This window comes from Mytilus edulis, chromosome 3 (assembly GCF_963676685.1).
Source record: "Mytilus edulis chromosome 3, xbMytEdul2.2, whole genome shotgun sequence".
NCBI classification, from domain to species: domain Eukaryota; kingdom Metazoa; phylum Mollusca; class Bivalvia; order Mytilida; family Mytilidae; genus Mytilus; species Mytilus edulis.
The window spans coordinates 88,478,777-88,491,695 of record NC_092346.1 but is presented as its reverse complement, the minus strand read 5'-3'; the positions used below and the strand labels follow the sequence as shown (position 1 = coordinate 88,491,695).

Here is a 12,919-nt window from a genome sequence, read left to right as displayed (position 1 = left end):
AAGGGGTCATAAACCTTAAAAGCAATAAACCTGGAATATGATGTTCTTGTGTATATTGAAAAGTTCATCAAATCAATCTGATTGCCTCATATCTTGACTTACATCTAGCAATTGACAGTGAGGGTCGGCTGAAAACTTAACTTTACGACAAAGAGATGATTTCAGCTTCTCACTTGTGTGCTTTCCATTTCTATGTAGCAACATTCCAGCAGCACCTGCTTACGGAGTATATATCTCCCTATTAATATGATATTCCCGTAAAAGTCTATACGCTTGGCTTCTAGTGACTACCTGAACGCCAATGATTGATAGATATACCAATCCTCGGTAAGCAAAATTACATAACTATTGATGAAAATCGATCCTATGCCATGTTTTGTTTTAATTGAAAACTTTAAAACAGTTTGACTCTTATTTTCAAATCATCTGCCAAAAGTATTGTATAGGTATTCTAACTTTGAGCATTTTCTACAAATTATTATCTTCATATCTTCCTCAACCGATAATGGTTAATTGTGAACCGGTAAAACGGTCGATATGTATTCATGTATTAAATAATTAATCAATGTGCAAAAGGATTCAAACAACTTTTTTATCGGTCAGCACACACAATTTAAACATTTATCTATCCGTTCATTGCATCTCATCAGATATCGTGCATTTGAATGAATATTGACCCTAAGTTATTAAACCTTTTTCGTATGTTTGTAAAATCGGAATCGTCATCGAAAACACATGTTTGGTGATGAAGACTAACTTAGATCGTTTCACGATGGAAGATAGGGAATTTTGTGTGCGAGTTTCCTTTTCCACTCGACCCGTTGGGTGATAGAGTTAATTTGGTCTCTCCCTTTTAAATTTACCTTGGAGTACGGTATTTCATTTTTATCTGGCTATAAAAAAGATTTTGTCATTAAACAATTCTTTATCGAAAGCAAAACTAATGCTGAACTCTCGTTATTGTCAACTTTGTAAAGAACATGCGTATCTCAACAAATCTACTGGCCTACTGTATTGTACCAATCACATAAGTTAACACCGGTCTATAAAAAGTAAAGTTCCAATCACATGACTACACACCAGCCTGAAAAATAAAGGAGTAAAGATAAGTGATTTATTTAGAATGTTATTGTCACAACTGATCTATTTTCTTCATCTGCTCATTTACATCTGTCTTGAACACTTCAAAATGTTATGTTATATATCAGGTATAATAAGAAAATAGAATTTCACACAATAATTTAACACCTTACAGAATACATAATACAGTCACTACGGTTATATAGATATACAAATAAGGAGAATCATGTGGTATGATTGCTAATGAGAAAACTGTTCATCAGATACCGAAAAACAACAGCATAATCGACTGTATAGGAAAATGTAAGAGTTCAACCATAAGAAAACTCGAAACAATAAGTATTATAAACACTATAAAAGGGGCATGACAAAATGTAAAACTAGTCAAAAGATAAACCACCTGCTTTATCTTAATATGCCAAAAACAAAATACCGAAAGACAACTTAGGACAAACATCAAACGAAGACAACCATATAATTCCAGACTCCTTAATTTGGACAGACACATAGAAACACACTACACATAATTTATGCTGTCACCTTTTTTTTCGTAGAAACCAACATAGAATAAAACAATTAATTAACTTTCGTCACATTAAGTTGAGAGTCTTATATTTATGACAGACGGAAAAACTTTCCTGCTAGCTTTAAACAAGGTTTAACCCACCATTTTATCCAGAAAATGCCTGTACCAAGTTATGGTATGTGATAGTTGTTTCAAATCATATTCTTCTCAAGAGTGTAGTGAGTTGCGGAACAAGGGGATTCAAACACATTATTTCATATACACATTACTCTCTCCCTCTAATTGTATGGCGGAGAAAACAGCACATGCAAACTGTAATTAATTTGTGCGAAATACAGACAATAGTAGAAGTATACCACCGTTTTATAGTCATAAATCGATGTTTGAAAACATTAATAAAACCTTTCGCAATTGTGGATCCAGGGCTCTTTAACTTAGTATTTTTTTTTAATCAACCTTTTCTTCGACCGTCACCTGTGAGTTTTCTGTAAACAAAACGCGCGTATGGTATTTATGATGCGTTTATTTTCAATACGTCAGACCCATATGTAGCTCTCTTAGAATACTGGACAACCTCTAAGGATATTGGATATCCGTGGATACTGGACAACCTCTATATGTTGTTATGATTTTGTAATAAAATAAAATTTCACACTTTTGTTGCTACACTTTTTTGGCTCAGTATATAAAGACTAGTAAATTCATCTAGACAGACTAATAATTTTAACTAGACAGACTAGTAATTTTAACTGTACAGACTAGAAATTTTAACTATAAAGACTTGTAATTTTAACGAAAAAGACAAATAATTTTGACTAGTAAAATTAATTATTTTAATTGGACAGACTAGTAATTTTAACTGTAAAGACTAGTAATTTCAACTACAAAGGACAAGTAATTTTAACTAGAAAGACCAGTAATTTTAACTGTAAAGACTTGTAATTTTAACTAGACAGATTAGTAATTTTATTATTTTAACTATAAAGACTAGTAATTTTAACTAGAAAGACTAATGATTATAACTGTTAAAACTAATAATTTCAACTACGAAGGACTAGTAATTTCAACAAGACATCATCATGCTCGTTATTTTAACCAGAAAAACCAGTAATGTTATTATTTTAACTATAAAGACTAGTAATTTTAACTATAAAGACAATCAATTTAACTAGTAAGACTTATAATTTCAACTCGTAAGACTTATAATTTCAACTATTAAAACTAATAATTTCAACTACGAAGGACTTGTAATTTTCACTAGAAAGACTTGTAATTTTTATTTTCAACTAGATAGGCTAGTAGTTTTAACAAGAAAGACTAATAATGTTAACTAGAAAGACTAGTAATTTTAACTAGAAAAACAAATGATTTTAACTAGATACACTAATAATTTTAACTAGAAAGACTTTATAATTTTAATTAGAAAGACCAGTAAATTCTCGTTTGAATTCTTTTACATTGTCATATCGAGGCTTTTTATAGCGGACTATGCGTTATGGGCTTTCCTCATTTCCGTACCGTGACCTATAGTTCTTAATGTCTGTGCCATTTTGGTCTTTTGTGGACAGTTGTCTCATTGGTAATCATACCACATCTTCTTTTTTATATGAAATGTACTATTATGAATTCTCCCTAATTAGGTACATATGTACTAGTTTTTTCCGAGTAACTTATCCGTAGTATCAAATACACCCAAATTGAGTAAAAAAGGAAATACACAGAAGTCATAATTATTATATCACGGATTCGTTTATATTTAAGTAAAATGTTTTAAATATTTACTTGAATTTTCTCTGATAATTTCGTTCAATCTGTGTTCCATATTTGGATCTCCTCGCAGACGAATTGATCGGCCATTGTTCTTGGTTGTATGCTGTCTATTGAATACATTGTTGTCAAAGTTCTGTTGTAAGACTTTCACATATTGTAGCTTTCCATTCCTTTCCAATAATTGATAAAGATATAACCTGCGATTACCCCGAACGACATACCACGAACCTTCAAAGTTCATAACAACTAGTGGAGGAATTCTGGAAATCGGAATAGATCCATTTAAAACCATACGTAATGTTTCGTCCATTGAATGTCCGTCCTGGAAATAGCAGCTAACACTATCTTGAGTAAATCGTAACTCAGAGGGTCTCATTTCAGTAATAGTTCCATTAGGGCCATAATCGGAAGCTGTGTTCCCCATGATGAATACTCGAATTCAGTGTTCTCTGATGTGGATATTGTGATCGTAGTGAGCGGAGTTAAACGACTGGATTATTCGGGTTGTCTTTATAGTGTCTATTTCTACTTTCATTTTCGATATCCCGAAAATGGCTGGAGCTTTTAGAAACCACAATCTTTATAGATAACATATACGCAGTAACTATTTCTCATTCATAATGCATGTTACTGTATCATGTTCATTAACAATTACAAAAAAAATCCAATCAAAATATATGCGGATCACCAATTTGATGGGAATATACGTTTATTTAAATTGTTTTCACTGGGAATATATATGTCGGAAGTTACTGACAAACAGCATTTGAGATTTTTGCCAGTCGACTGATATGTATTACTGACAAACAGCATTTGAGATTTCTGCCAGTCGACTGATATGTATATGCTGTTTGTCAGTAACTTCGACATATATTCCCAGTGAAAACAATTTAAATAAACGTTTAATAAGAAATAAATCAAAATTAAACTACATGGGGGGGTCATTCGGGATATTCCCACTCAGGGGCACCCGAAGGGTACCCTGTCCACAAGTACCTGTGGGTCAAACAGATGACAAAACATTCTGAATCTAGATTTGCCCAGGGCCATACCTTAAAATTTAATCCCCCCTTTTGAAGTCAAATGATTGCTCCCTAAAGTTTAATAGTTTAACAGTTTGAGTATGTTATATTTATGACATTCATCGAAATAATCGCATATTTACTCTCAATCGAGATAAAATATATTATCAGTAGACTTTTGATGAGTGCTCTAGATTTTTTTTTTTATAATCCATAATTTAAAGATATGGCTGAAAAAAAAGAAAGATTTAGAATATTTGCGTAATACAATAAGAAGTAGATGTGGTATATGATTGGCAATGACACAACTCATCAACATCAGATATCAAATTATGTAGACATGGTAGAAGTTAACAACAATAAGTCAACGTACGACCTTTAACAATGAGCAATAACGATTTTATTCCGTTTTATGAAGAAGCCAAATGAAACTTATAGATTGTTATCGGAGACGCGAAAAAATGCTAGACATTTCTAAAAAAAAAAAAAAAAAAATGTGGTCGTTTAGTTATTATTCAAAGAAAAGGGAGAAATTCAAAGTTAAGACAATTGATTTCTCACAGAAAAAAATCGTTGGGGTTTCATTAAGTAAATCTTCATTTAATTGATATCATCTTACCTTGTCATATCTATGTTATATTATAATTCCATGAGACATAGTGATGTTGAACTTAAACCTATGTACTGTTATAAGAGACACTAACACCCTACGTGGTATGGTGAAGATAGCACCACGGGCATTTAGGGAATGGACCCCCTTTTTAAGTTCCGTTTGGTTATAATTTTCACATATAACTGTGTTGTCCAGAATGACTATGAATTAAGCCAACATCCGAAAAAATATGATAGAAACATTAAAATTTAATATAACAACACCAAAAATACGAAAAGTCTAAGCCAATCTAATTAAAAACCGATCTCTCATCGCTCCTGTTTCTGATATGTCGCTCCAACGCGACATATCAGAAACAGGAGCGATGAGAGATCGGTTTTTAATTAGATTGAGTCTAAGCTAGATTCGAACCTTATCTTCAAAATCTTTGATTAGTAGTTCTATGCTCTACTGATGGAGCCATGGCGACGCTCGACTATAACGTTTTATTAAGAAGCTATATCAGTACAATTTAGCGATGTTACGATTTTTTCATAAAAAGAGTTGTTTTTATGTAATAAGGACACACATAACCAATTTCATTTTTGAGGGAAAAATTAGTATAAATTACAAGTCACAAAAAAACACCCTTAATTCCGCATATTGGACTTTCATCCTTTTTTAGTGTTAAATTAACTATTTATCACACATATCATAATACATGTAAATCGAGATATTGATCAAAAAGCATTTCTAATCTATCTTAAATTTTTATAGTAAATTCTATTCTGTCGGCACTCTTTGAAATTGGCCCTTCTGTGAAAAAATTCACGGCAAATTGGCCCTACTTCTTTTGTTAAAATTCTGTACCTATGTATCTGTATTTTTCTTTTAAATGGGCTTAGTTTTTCTTCGAGTTAACATTACATACAGTCTGCAGTTAAAGTTTTAAAAACATTTATTAGAATCATAAACTATGCTGGATTTTTACCAAAACTTTGACAGAAGCTTAAGCTTCTTACAATCAAAAGATAGTATAAAGAGGAATATTTTTATTGCTTTATTCCTCATGCTTGTAATTTAATTTATGTGCATATATTTGACATTAAGAATTCATTAAAGGGTGTGTTAGTTGTTTTAAATAGAACAACTTGTTGTGTTGCAAATTTTAGTGGAATACATGAAATCCTGATTTATTCAGATATGGATCCATTGATCGCTCGTTGCACGTTACAAATAGATGATTTACTGCATGCATAGGGACATACTAAAAAACGTTGACATGCACAATTTGATTATCACGTTTTCCTACAAATTGTGCACGGTCTACTGAACAAGTGCACATAGCAGTTATTAATGAACTCATTTCATAGTTCATTCAGTGCTGTATTACTTTTGTTTATATTGTCTCAATTTCATCAATAAAGTTTCATTTAAGAACATTGTGGTGAATTGTTTTTGTTGTTGAAATATTTTTTATTTTTTTTCAAATAATTTTTTTCAATTCTACTCTATGGTATTACAAGACCAACATACCATTGACCAATGAACCATCAAATGAGGTCAGATGAATATTGGCATCGTGAGGTAGAGTACAGAGCGCAATCATTCCATACATCAATGCTTACAGTAGAAGAGCAACAAACCATATGAAGAAAAACTTTGAGGTCAAGGTCATATGAACCCTTATCCACCATAGAGCAATGCTTATAGTATCTGAGAAACAAACCGTATAAAGAAAAACTTTGAGGTCAAGGTCATATGAACCCTTATCCACCATAGAAATAGTTTACCAACTGCTCCAAGTATCTGAGGGTGTGACATAATTACGAAAACTTAACCTTGATCATGAGGTTTAGGTCAGGTGAACACTACCAGACAGTCATGTAGACCTTGCAAATCCATATACAATATTAAGTTATCCTCTTTCTTATAAACAAGAAATTCGATTGACAAAAAAGGTTTTCAGCAGTTTTAGAACTATCAAAATCAGGTCTAGGAATTTAGACACATTACAGAAGGAAACTTTGAAACCTAAAGCAAACCTTCCTCCTCCCTGGAAAATGAGGTCAACGTCAAATACCATTCCCATCATTCTATACACATGTCAACTACTAATAAAGCTGTTTTTTTTTAATATACTTGCAAATTTGGTATGGTGTCAAGGTTATTTTATAATCACTATTGAATTTATTTACAACTTGACCAAACATGTGCCAATTTAGATGTTACCATATAATGTGAGCCAATGGTCCATTGTTGAGGACAATATGGATTTATGTCTAGCTGGTCAACTTTTGTTGATATATCAATGAATTGTTCACTCATTCATATTGACAAAATAAAATAAATAACTATTGCCATTTTTCATTTATTCAGGTCTTTAGGTGTGAACAAAGTTTTTTTAAAAGTAATTAAGTAACAGCAGCTTGTATATAAATATACAAAACCAGATAATAACAACAAATGTTCAAGACTATCAGCATGTATATCAATATACAAAACCAAATAATAACAACAAATGTTCAAGACAATCAGCTTGATCATATTTAACTAAAATACTTTCAGGTTTATTATCAACTTTCATGTTGTTACCATAGTTACATATCAAACTCATTTCTCTTAATCAAAAGCCCTAATAAAAACATATCTTTATGTTAAAAAGATAGAATTTATTTAATACATAAAGATTCAATTCACATGAACAAATATACCTTCTTTAAAAACACAGACAAATTATTTTTTGACTTAAAGATGACTAAAAGATTATTATAATCAAACAGATGTTGTCCACTGTATATGGTCTTACCTTCTGATGGTTATAACACATGTTTGTCTCATCTAAAGCTATAACATTTGACTTCTATGCATAGTGTCAATAGTACAGAAGAAACAGCTAACAAGGGGAGTATTTCTATTGCTAAATAATGATATGACAACTTCTGTATGATTTTCTAAACAATCACATTATCAAAACTTTATTAAATTACCTTATTATAAGCAATATTCTAGTTTCATGAGAAAACACTTAACTTTCAAAGTCTGATTTCAATTTTTTTACTTTTTGTTTATAAACACTAATAATTTCTAAATAAGCCAAGAGGCAATACCTAAACCAATGTTTATGACTTTCTAGGGGTTTTTAAATTTAAAATTACACTGAACATAAGATTATCTGCCATTTGAAAAAAGTTTTTTTTTGAGATATCGTGGAAAAGAAAGAATATAGTGTATTATTTCGTGACACAAAATATATACACAAAAAAGAAAACCTTATACAAAATAGCATCATCTGTATAGCTGTTCTTCATCTCAAAGTCATAGTATATTATCTGCACGTTTACTAGTATGATCTAGTATGATCTAGTATTACCATTTACCATGTATAGAAATTTAAGCAATGAAACTATCATTTAAGACTGTTGTCCTTCACCAGTAAGGCAATATTGGGTCAATTTAATTTAATGGTACTTAGAAATACTTAATGGATTGGGAGAAAATATGTATGAACAGAATTTGAAAAGAAGACATAAACATGTATTGTCGAAATGCGCATCTGGTGCAGGAAAATTGGTACCGTTAATGTTATTATATAAAGAAATTCAAAGTGTAAAATAACAACTACCTGTGATAAGATTTCATTTCTAACGGTAACCTTTTATGTTTTATATATCCCACTAAAACACAATTGAAAATCAAACTCATTATATTTTAATTGTAATATACTAACAGATCTCATGACTTTCAAATTTTCTGTTATTGGAAAAAAAACGTTCCAACTTTTTTTCTGATTAACATCTCAGTTAAAAGCTGAACACCATTTCCTTGAACATTCTGGCATCTTGTACATGTACTAAGTTCACATTGAAAATTTAGAAGTCATTTTAAACATATTTCATATACTCTAAATCTTTGATTAGAAAATAATAAAAACACATGTTTTTCCTTATAAATCTGATTGTCCTACAATGAAGAAAAGTATGCCAGAAAAAGAAATGTCAAATTGTTAAGGCCACAACATAGAAAGGAGAAGGTAAGAGATCAGTCATTATTTAGGACATTTAACACAAAGTTTAGTCAATTGATGTTATTTCTATTGATTTACTTATAGCTCAATGTACTGTTAGTTTGGTCACAATACACTTACTGTAAATTCAGGTTCATACATTTATTATTGCAATTGAACAATGAACATATATGAAAGATTAATTTTTCCAATTTTATAAAATGTATATACCCGATAAATAATGCAATTTTTAATAGATCTCCATTATACTTCTTCATTTATATAAATTCAAAGGCCCAAAGAAATTGGACTTTTGGACCCTTCTCCTTTTCAACATTTACTTCTATGACTTCAATGCTTTATAATGCCTGACATTCAATAATATTTTAATCAAATAAAGACAGAAATTGTACATACTGAAAACCGCACATCTTTTCCAGATCTATCGCTTTATTCTGTATTTACACTGTTTTGATAGAATGTTTTTTTCCTGAAGCGATTGTTTTACTTTGGCACAATTGGCACAATTTATTTTTGTTGATAATATTTAACTATAAGGGATATCAATTATGTAATAAGCTTTCCTTTAGAGACTCCAAATTATATTATGTTGACAATCTTTTGTATCTATACCAATCAAATGCATTAAAATCTAAAAAATACTTCATAGTGGACTTGCTTTATTCATCACATACCTGAAGCACATGCTACATTACTTGCCATACAAAACTGCATATCTAACAAATACATGCAATGCAATCTTTATTCACAATCAAGAAAAATTTTGAAACTACAATGTAATTATAAAATCACTATGTATTTTTCAATCATCAGTATGCATCAACATAATCATACTATAATTCAGTAAGCCCACAAACTATGGAAATTGTGATATGGTTTTTTTATTCTTAAGTACTTCTATTAATTTTAAAACTACACACAAGCATACAATTCAAAACTAAACACAAGCATACATTTCCAAATACCATCATTCACACTCGTACGAATAAATGTCAAATCTGGCAAAAATCATTGTATAAACATCTGAAAGCTTTAATTTGGAATGTCTACACATAAATGAAGACATAATACTTGTAAGGTTACAGAAATCTCAAAAACTGGCAATGATTTCATAGATAAATCTACCAATAAACTGATAAATATTTAATTAAAATTAGTAAGAAATCAGAAATTAATATTCATCTTCCTTATATATTATCAAACAAAAAAATCAGTTCTTTGATTTGACATTTTTAAAATAAATAAATGTTTGTTTTTTACACATACATGTTCTGCGTTTTTACAGCACTGCCAGTTTTTGTGATTTCATGTTAATCAAACTAAAGAACATGCACTACAGCCAATGAAAATGGTTATATTTATAACTCGAATGAACTTAACATGAATTATATGAGCCAACTAAAATAATATGATTTAAATGATTGATTGATGCTATGGTAGAACTATCCGACTATGATGGTCACCTTGTGTTCAAACTACTACCAGTAGGTTTATCAGGGAATAAAACAGTTCCATTCAATATAGTGAAAAAGATGATGTTCATAGTACAAAATTGTAGCACTGAATATTTTCTACTACCCTGTTTATATAAAGAATGAATTTATACTAACAATCATGAAGAGATGCAACCAATATTTTTTTGTATGATAGAATGCCTTGTGTACAACAGAATTGTAAATATCTGCATCCTTACAGTTCTTCTATAAAAGCATGCAACACAAAACTTTGATAGACTTGCTTGCTATGTTTGCAAACAATAGGTAGGCAGCTTTCAATATATACTGGGATTTGATTAGACAATAAAAACTGACATGAATTGAAGTTAATGGTTATTGTCCTATCAAATTCGTGTATATAGTAAACGGACTACCTCCTGTTGTTTACAAACATCCAAACAAACATAGCAAGCAAGTTGATCAATAATTTGTTTTGCATGCTTTTATAGAAGAACTTAACAAAATTCAGCAAATCCTTGATTTGTGTTAATTCATGCAAATGCAGGTGTTATTTATATGACAATAACAAAATTAAATCCCCCACAAATTAGCAAAGAAGCAAATTGACTGTTTTTACTTCATTTTGAGTTCTATAGTTGATAAGACTTGGTTTTCCAGTCTGCACAATAAATATGTCACCATAATGTGAAAAGTGTAATACAAGGCAAAAGAGGACATTTGAAGAAATTAAGAGTCAGAATTGCAAATAGATCTTATAAGAATTTAAAGATTTAATTCAATATTATCTTTTTCATAACTGCTTAAATTCTGCCTTAACACAATTTGTACTCAACACGAGTCATAATAACTAACAAATCAATTTTTTAAATGATTATTTCAGTATAAGGGAAAATAAAAGGTGTAATCATTGGTCTATTATTTCACTCTGGAATGATATTTTTAAAGCATGCAAGATACAATTTGCACAGGTTAACATTCAACATAGTTTCTGATGAACAAAATGGTTGAAGGAATTATATATATGCACTTAAAAGAACACCATAAATGACCCCCAAATATATGTCTCCATAAATTATTCTCAAAAAGATGTTGAACTGCAGACAAAATAATCATATTCACAGTAAATAAAAAATATTTAAAAGAAAAAAACCCAATAGAAACTAGATTTGTAATTGCGAGCAATATCAGATGGCCCCTCATCCCCCATTGCCAAGGTAACGTCAGCCATTTTAAAATTCCATATTGGCTGTTTCCATGGTAACAGTGGCCATTTTTAAAATTCCAAAATTATATATCATCTCTGCACATGCCAGTTAACATTTCTCTTAAGTGTCAACGTCTTGTGTATTTCAATTTTTTTTGTAGTTTCCATAGTAATGTTAGTTATTTTCCAAAAACAGATACCACTTTAACCCATTTCATGTTCCATACCCATAAAGTTTCAATTGGTTTAATATTGTATTTTTTAAGAAAATGCTGCTTTCATAATTACTAAAAAAAAAATCTAGGCATACGAAGTAACATTTTCCTCAAGTTTCAACCAGTAAGGTCTTATAATAAAAACTTTGGATTTTTTTATTCTTTTTTACAATTCAATGGTTTCCATGGAAAAGGGTGGCTTTTTTGAACCATTCTAAATTCAGGTGCACAACTTTACATGGGTCTGTCTTCATTATAGTAGAGTTCCATCAACATTGGTCCAATAAAAATCTGAGAACTAGTGCAGCAAAAATTTGTGGAAGACTAATAAAAAGAGGAAAAAACATAGAATAACAATATTTCATAATAAGGAGATGTGGTATGAAAGAACTATACACAAGTGACCAAAGAACAAAATAAACACAGCTCACAAGACAGTCTTTAACAATGAGCAAAAACACATACAAAATTTCATTTTCTTGCTAATGCAGTATCTCATAAAAATCCTCTGATTGAATTATCTACATGTGAACTACTGGTAACACCCTAAAAACCATTAACTAAATCAGGTTACATATACCAATATACAAACAGTTATCCTTTAAAAATTATGCATTAACTAGTTTCTGGTCATGAGTGTTGTGGATTTATATAGTTTCCAGGTACAAATGTTTTTTTTATGTGAAATAAATAGATGCTTGAAAAAAATGTGAGTACATGTTTTTCTATATATTTGGATATATTTTCTAGGGTTATAAGTAAATCTAACAAGCAGAGCAAGGATGATTCCGTGGAAACAAATAAATAACAAATGAAGCAAAACCAACCTTATATACAAACATTCTTAATTAATTTAACAATATGAAATATATACAAGCAAAACACGATTATTCATGACCCCAAGTAGAATAATTCTTGCTCCGATGTAGTTTTAGAGGACGGAATATAATTCAAAAGAGGCCTAAAAGCTAATGAAACAAGCAAACTAGGTGTACCAATGTACTACCTGAAACACACTCAGAAAAA

The 12,919-nt window shown here is 30.4% G+C and overlaps 1 protein-coding gene across 1 annotated transcript; it reads right to left on the bottom strand.

The window, feature by feature from the left end:
- Positions 1 to 574: 574 nt before the first annotated feature.
- LOC139517717 (uncharacterized) lies at positions 575 to 3,954 on the bottom strand. Its single transcript, XM_071309075.1, has 3 exons — positions 3,389 to 3,954; positions 1,020 to 1,084; positions 575 to 974 (listed from the first exon to the last, which is right to left on the bottom strand). The coding sequence occupies exons 1-2, from the start codon at positions 3,798 to 3,800 to the stop codon at positions 1,065 to 1,067; spliced, it is 432 nt and encodes a 143-aa protein (XP_071165176.1). The 5' UTR covers positions 3,801 to 3,954; the 3' UTR covers positions 575 to 974; positions 1,020 to 1,064.
- Between the last annotated feature and the right edge of the window lie 8,965 nt (positions 3,955 to 12,919).

Excerpts from the sequence above, each read along its gene's own strand:
- LOC139517717 (XM_071309075.1), bottom strand. The coding sequence starts at position 3,800 with ATGGGGAACACAGCTTCCGATTATGGCCCTAATGGAACTATTACTGAA. Across the intron at positions 1,085-3,388 it reads AATTATCAGAGAAAATTCAA|GCTGGTGTGTAGTCATGTGA; the intron begins GTAAATATTTAA and ends TTTATTTTTCAG.